This window comes from Falco rusticolus, chromosome 4 (genome assembly GCF_015220075.1).
Source record: "Falco rusticolus isolate bFalRus1 chromosome 4, bFalRus1.pri, whole genome shotgun sequence".
Classification (NCBI taxonomy): domain Eukaryota; kingdom Metazoa; phylum Chordata; class Aves; order Falconiformes; family Falconidae; genus Falco; species Falco rusticolus.
The window spans coordinates 91,868,776-91,875,971 of record NC_051190.1 but is presented as its reverse complement, the minus strand read 5'-3'; the positions used below and the strand labels follow the sequence as shown (position 1 = coordinate 91,875,971).

At 48.6% G+C, this 7,196-nt stretch overlaps 1 gene segment (V, D, J or C); it reads right to left on the bottom strand.

Annotated features, from left to right (window-relative positions):
* Positions 1 to 5,317: 5,317 nt before the first annotated feature.
* Positions 5,318 to 6,361, bottom strand: LOC119147038. The segment is given in 2 exon segments: positions 5,318 to 5,809; positions 5,932 to 6,361. Coding segments are annotated over 2 exon segments (357 nt in total).
* Positions 6,362 to 7,196: the final 835 nt, after the last annotated feature.

The window sequence follows — 7,196 nt, the reverse complement described above, 5'->3', positions numbered from 1 at the left end:
AATTTTGTGGTCTGAAGCAGATTTTACCACTGCTGGCAGACTTAGTTGAAAGCTGCTAAACAATGCCTGGGGTCAGGTGTTGTTGCTCGGTTGCACCGCCAATAAATCAAACAAACAAACAAACAAACGAAAGAACTTGGAGCTTAAAGAACGGGAGGGGTCTTTAATTGCTGCTCATCACACAGGTCGAACTCCAAAGTTAGGGGAAACACAGAGCAGCCACTTGGGAGCTCAGGAGCAGTATTGCTGTGCAAGTGAGATGCTGCCCCCCAGAGTGGTATCTCCTAATGCCAGGTATTATGCAAAGCCACACAAAAGCTTTACAGCCCTCCTAGGCTTAGTTTAAAATGAAGATGATTAGGGCAAGCAAAATGAGGAAATTATTCCATGTAGTTTAAAGTCATTCTTCACAGGCAAGGTTGCTGCTGGTTCCCTCCAAAAGAAAACAAAACCACATCCCCTTTCTTTCTTGTCATAAGGTTATCTTTCTTCTGATGTCAGCCAGTTATTTCTTTTTCCACAGACTATCACATAGATCCGGGAACTGCTGCCCTACGGTTGTGGCTGTGACAGGAATTCGATCTTCCACTCTTCTGTGAAATGCAGCCGCTACCCCAGTGCTCACCATGCTCTGGAGACCCCGTATTGGAGACCGGTCCCAATGGGTCCGCGGGGATCAGAGCCCAGTGCTCCTCTGACTTCACCTGCCGGCTGTTTGGCCACAAACAGAACAGGGGTGAGATAAACCCTAACGTCTGTCCTTTTGCAAAACAGAAATACATATCTGTGCGTTGTGTCGTTGCTGGTTTTTTGCAGGCTCACTGCCGTGTTGGCTGAGCAGCCCCGCTGGAGGCGATGAAGAGACTGGCGTTTGCACCTAAATGAAGGTTTGGTTGGCTCCAAACGGAAAACAAAGAGAAAACAAACCCAAGTTCTCTGCCAGCAGGGAAGGACAAGAAAGATGGGTATGTTTACCCGGGACCTGCAGTCCTGAGCAGCGCTTCCCGTTCTTTTCACTTCTATCTTTCCGTTCTGCCACAGAAATGACGTAAGCGGGGCTTTATTCCAGAGATGTAGCTGGAAGCGGGGTGGGAATGGAAAGGCTTTTCCCTCTTCTAGCTAGCCCACCCTGCCGTCCTGTAAACCCACCCTGAGGCAAGTGAGCTGAAGCTATGAAAAGGCCCTTTCTGTCGGTGAAGTGCTGGCGCAGGCCGTGGCGCCTCTGCAAAATGCCCGCTGGCCCAGCAGCGCTGCGGTGCCCGCCTGCCCGCACGGCGTGCCTGCCCCAAGGCCTGGTCAAATGCTTCAGGGTCTGGTTCAGAGAGCAGAGGGCCCCCGCGGCTGCTACTGCCGCACATCCCGCCTGGCACCGCAGCAGGCAGCGCAGCCTTGCGGAGTTACTTTGCACGTTGTCAGGGCGCAGGCAGATTTGGTGGGGCCCGTCCTGATACCAAATTTCCCCCCATTGGACTTGTTTTTGAGGATGAGCCTGGAGGACATGTAGGCAATGCGTGTGGGAGCTGGGTTAGGCCTCTTTCGGCACCAGTGAGTGAAAAGCTGGTGAACAACAGGATCGGAGATGTGGCAGTTGATTGGCACCGAGTGTAGGGTGATTTTTCATTCCATGGCAATACCTCTGAGGCTGCTTTTCTATCATTTAGTCCCATTCATTCTAATCCTTGAACATCAAACGGCATCCTGTGACGTAGCTTCCACCTGAAAACCCTGTTCCTACGGGCAGTGTGTGGAGTTACCCAGAAGTGCAGAGCAAGCCCCAGTGTTTCAGACTTTTACTGACCACCCCAGTAATGAAAAACCGCATAACAGGGTAAAACCTACGTTTAGCTCTCTAGTTCAAATGGAGGTGCTTGAAACTTATTTGAGATCTGCAGGACATCTGTAGTAAATTGCTCATTTTTGTGTTCCTATGATGTTCCAAGAGCGCCATGTTCAGAATATGCTTTCTATGCATCTCACGTGGTTTACTCTCCGATTTTCTTATCAGAATGGTGTGCGCTTCCCAAGCCAAAGGCGATGCCTGGGCCCAATTATTTTTATATCAGCTGGCGTTAATCGGGCAAGCCAGACTGTCATTAGGAAGGAGTTCAATACTGAGGTCCAAAGACCTGCTGATGAGCAACCCTTTCCCTCAGCTATCTCCCATCTCCGCTGCTTCTTCATCCAGGCCATCTGAAAAAACAGGCTTTATAACGACAGCTCACTGATACTACTGCTATCAGGGTTCTTTGTTTTTCAAGTAGAAATGGGTTGCTTGCAGAAGGTACTTCACAGTGCTGGGAACATCGTATGTCACACACTTCCCCTTTCTGCTCCCAGATTGACTGGAGTTTCTCATCCCAGGTCACAGGGACACTTTTCAGTCGTCTCAGTGGGATTTCAAACGTCCTCCAATAACTGAAGACAACCTGCACACAGGGAATTTTTTCCAGCCTGGCCTAACACCTGTCAGCTTCTTATGGACAAAAAGGGTCTCCGCTAGGGAAAGCAGCAAATCAAGCAGTTTTTACATTTTTTGCAGCTCAGTGTAGAGAAGCAGCGATTGGTTTTGATGAGCCCATTTGAGCCTTTTTTGAGACACAAGTGGTCAGGTCTCTGTAACAGGTGGAAGTGAATTCAGTGTTGGCCATTGTTCTGATTTCAGCTGGGAAATTTTTAAGCTAAGAGTTTAATAATACTTTCTGCTTGATATATCTGATGAAAGGTGTACCACAGCAACTATGAAGAGAATGTAAAGCCATTCACATGCTCAGCAGTCAATTACAGTGATTAATAAGAATTTAGGTAAGTTAAGGTTTGCCTCCCAACAGTTTTCTTGTAGATGCTTCTATCTTGACAAAATATTCACCTTCAGGGCTGGCTTCTTCCTTTGTTCCAAACTTACGCTTTGTTGAGAAGACGTGAAAATGAGCTCAGCTATTTCAGCAAGGCCGACAAGATGAAGAGGTGCATGTTGCAAGGAAGGAGCTGTGAAGAATCTCATGAGAGCATTCTTCAAACATTAGGAGGTTTTAGGCCTATCTGGAACACCAGGGATGTCTTGGATAAGGAAAGAGTCTGCTCCACACCTCTGTCACCCCATCCCATCGCGCCTTGAACGTGGAGACATCTGAATGCAGCTTCTCCCCCTCCACTGGTGCTTTGACTGTGGCTTTGGTTTGTCTTTCATTCTTTCTCCCTGGCTCTCTCTTGTACTTTCTCCTTTTCCCTTTTTCTCTTGCTCCTCCCTTCCTCTTTTCTTTCCTTCCTTCCTTTGTCACTTTCTCCCATCCTCCCTCCCTTTCTCCCATCCTCCCTCCCTTCCTTTCTTCCCCCCTTTCTATCTTCCTCCCTCCCTTTCTCTCTCCTTCCTTCCCTGCCCCCCTTCCTCTCTCGCTCTCCTCCCTCCCTCCCTCCCTTTCTCTCTCCTGCTCCCTTCTTTCTTGCTTGCTCCTTCCTTTCATTATCTGCACCTGCTACCACCATTTAGGTCAATGCTCAAGGCACTACTGACTTTGGCAGAGTCAACCCAGCCCTTTCCTGGGAGTGTAAAACACACAAGGTGCTGGGAAAGCCGGTCACTTCCACTGCAGCTGGAGCTGAACCAAGCGTGGGGGAGCACTCTGCCTGTCTCCTGGCATACTACAAACCCCAACATGTTAAGGGGATCTTCCTTTTATTTCTGCTGGGCTTTGGCTGAATGCTCCACCTCGCAGAGTGCTGAGCCCTCACACTGACGGCGAGTCAAGAGGGAGTGACAGGAAGGGGCTCCAGCTCCCACTGACAGTGAGAATCCCGTTACCAATACCAAGTGTGGGAAAAGTACATTCTAGAAGTGCACCTTCCACTGCAGACCAAATGTTTATAATTTCATGTTGTAGCACTTGGCATTCATCGCTCTTAGATCTTTAAACAGCATCTTGTTGGTTTCCTGTCTTAATGGCAAAAGAGCCAGAAGCGAAGGCCTGTGGCAATTAGGAACGAGGTTTGTGGCTTTCTGGGTGGGATTAAAAACAACCCTTTGTCTGACTTAATTCTGCAAAACTACAAAAAGCTGCAAGATCAACAGCAGTGTGGCACTGGCCCAGGACTTGCCCATCACTGCTCCTGGAGACAGGCAAGTCCAGAGTTTCGTACCCTGACCACTCACTCCACGTGAGGTGCAAGAGGCAACACCGCCTGGAAAAAGAAGGTGGACTGCTCCAATATAGATCCTGGTCTACCCTTTGGCTCCTGCTGGAAGGTGTAGACCAATGCCGCGTAATCCTGGCAAGGGAGTTCTTTGCAAGTCAGCATCTGAGAAATATCCATCCTCTGACACAAATTATGATTTCCCGCCCGCCCCCCTTAAAACTTTGCTTTACAAAAATAATATGCGATACAGTACTGAATGCTTTTTTCAGAAAGCCTACATCTAGATGGCCCTCAGCAACTTCAGCAGCACTGGCTTTCTCTGTTTCTCATTAGTGTGAGTTAAAAATAATTTCGGATATGGAGCCCTTGGTTGTGAATCTGCCAGAGTGCTTTGCATTCTGTAGCTGTTGCGGGAAGCAATAGTAAGGCATTTGGGTCTTCTGGGACTTAGAAGAGTAAGTGAACGCAGTGTTTGTAGCCCTTGCTGGTACCGCAAGTTCAGGCTGTCAGTCAAGACAATGTCCAGACCCTGAGGTAGGCCAGGCTGTCGCCCTTCGTTTCTCCTGGGAGGTGGGGGAGCTCCATTCTGGGGACTGCTAAAACGAGATTAGCTTAGAAACAGTCTAAGAAATAATCTGATATGGAGAACAAGATGGTCTGCAGGGTCGGATAGGTGCCATAAACTTCACTTCTAACTACAGAAAGCTTTGACACTACTTCATAAAGAATGCTGAGAGTGTGTATTTAAGTACCGTACTTCTGTAAATAGCTCTTGTTTGTGCCTGACTTTTCTCTGATGAATAAACCATAGCTTAGGCACACCTGCCAGCTACTTGCCAGCTGTGTGGCTTACCTCAAGTCACTGAACAGCCCAGGGCAGAAGAGTCAACAACCGAGGATAGAAGGACAAGATGATCCAACATTGCTGATACCAGACCACATAATTAGACTGGAGAACAAACAGGAGTCTAATATAAAACCCAAAAGAGATATTTTTGGAGGCCATTAATTAATACATACAATGACCTTCCAAGACAGGAGACTAGCTAGCATGTTTTTCAAGAAGCCCAAAATCTTTCCTAGCCCTGCCACAGCTCCTCTGCAAAGGAAGTTCTGATGTACAGTCATAGTTCAATCCTAAGGGAGACAAAGAAATTAAAAAATATACAAACTGATACCTTGCCCCTCCACAAAAAAGCAAACAAATTGCTGAAGAGACAGTGTTGGCTTACTTTCCTGTTAAAAAAAGAGCAGAGCAGGGCTCAGCCACAGCTGGGGAAGTGAGTTAGGATCTTGCAAGTCGTTTATGTTTGAGACGCTGAAGCAGTATTTAGCTCTGTGATCTCTGACATCCTACCACGGTGTCAATCTGAGTAGGCGCAATAGTAGTTTGCAGTGTCATCTGGAGTGACTTTGTTTATTGTAAGGATACACAGTCTCTGGCTAGGAAACTTTTCAACCATGTACCTGTGTGCTTGGAAGTCGCCACCTACTACTGTTCTCTCTCCATGGTAGAGAATCCTCGTTGGAGCATCATTCAGCTTCTGTCGGTACCAGTGTACGATGGTGTCAGAAAAGTCTCCATAGATGCCTTTAAAGTCACACATGAGGCGCACAGTGCCTGCAGATTTGGTGATGGATCTAGGCGTCTGCACAGGACTTTTTTGTGCAAATGCATCTAGGAAAAAAAAGGAGGAGACATGATGTCATCATCTGGAGTTGTGGGATTTGGGAAGATGCCTGTTGGCACAGTCATGGGGGTGCCTGTGAGGAAAGGGAGGAAAACAAGGAAGGACTCACAGGACCAAGCGGCTGCAGCCAGGAGCACTGTCAGCAGCAGCATGCTTGCTTGTCAGGCTCTGCTGTCGCTGAGAGTCAGAGGAGAAGGAAAGCAGCGCTGGTGCAGAGTCAGCAATGCCGTGCGGCAGGAGGTGGGGTCTCCTTTGGGTGGCAGCTGGTGACACTGTGCATGAAGGCAGAGGAGCACGTCCCCTGAGCTCTCACGGGGAGATGTGAGGGTGGGGGACTCAGCGAGAAGGGGAAGGAAGGAGGAGACTGTCCCCTGCATGGGGCTTTGCTCTGTGGACAGACCATGGAGGGCTGTTGTGAAGCTGAGGCAGTGCTGCTCCCCTGTGAGACATCCCGAGGGTGTGAGCGGTGGTGAAACCATGGGGGACGCGTCTCTTTGTGGTCCGCATCAATTTTACTCTCACAGAATGGGCATAGCCATGCCACATGCTTCGCTGAGTATGAGTTCTGCTTCAGGAAGCTCTCTGACACCTTGACAGGACCACACGGGACGGTTTCTTGAGAAAGCCATCAACGTTGCCTGCAACACTGCAGGTGCTGGAAGCCAAGTCTCACTGGGCAGAGAGTTGCTCTGGTCTCCTGACACTCGGCCCCCAACCTTCCTCAAGCCAAAGCTGGCTACACTGACCTTTGACCTCTTTTTTCCTCTAGCCCTTCCTCATTTTGCTGCCTGAGCTTGTGAGTGCTCAGACATACAGACGGTTATCCTGGGTGTTTTCTCCCATACTTAAATACAATAGAAAATTTAACACACTTGCAGGGCAGTCTGGAATCAGGTGTGACAACGTAACATTGATAAGACATTCAGCATAGTAGGACTTGATAGAAGGAGATGAACGACAATTATGCCCTCTAAGAAATGTTTTGAGGCCAAGAGCTTATCTTTTTCCACAATACCATCTCACCTCTTCCTCTGCATATTGCCCTGCCTGTCATCATGGTCAAGGAGGACACAGCTCCAGGTGACTAATCCTCCTCCTGTCTTGCTATAGAAAGCACAGTGCAGTAAGTAGGCGTCCTCTCACCCCAATAAAACTCCTACACCACCCAGGGTCTGTGACATCAACCAATGAAGACATTGGTGGTGTTTTACTGTGCAGGTTTAGGTTCTGGTAATAAAATGGTGGTGGCTGTGTAGCTGTGGTGTCACCATGCACACACTGTATAGGGCTGGCTCTCCAAATATGTCCCTCCTCCAGAGGAATGGCTCCATGCTCTGGCTGCTTTACCTCTGCTGGCACAGGCATGTCCATTAG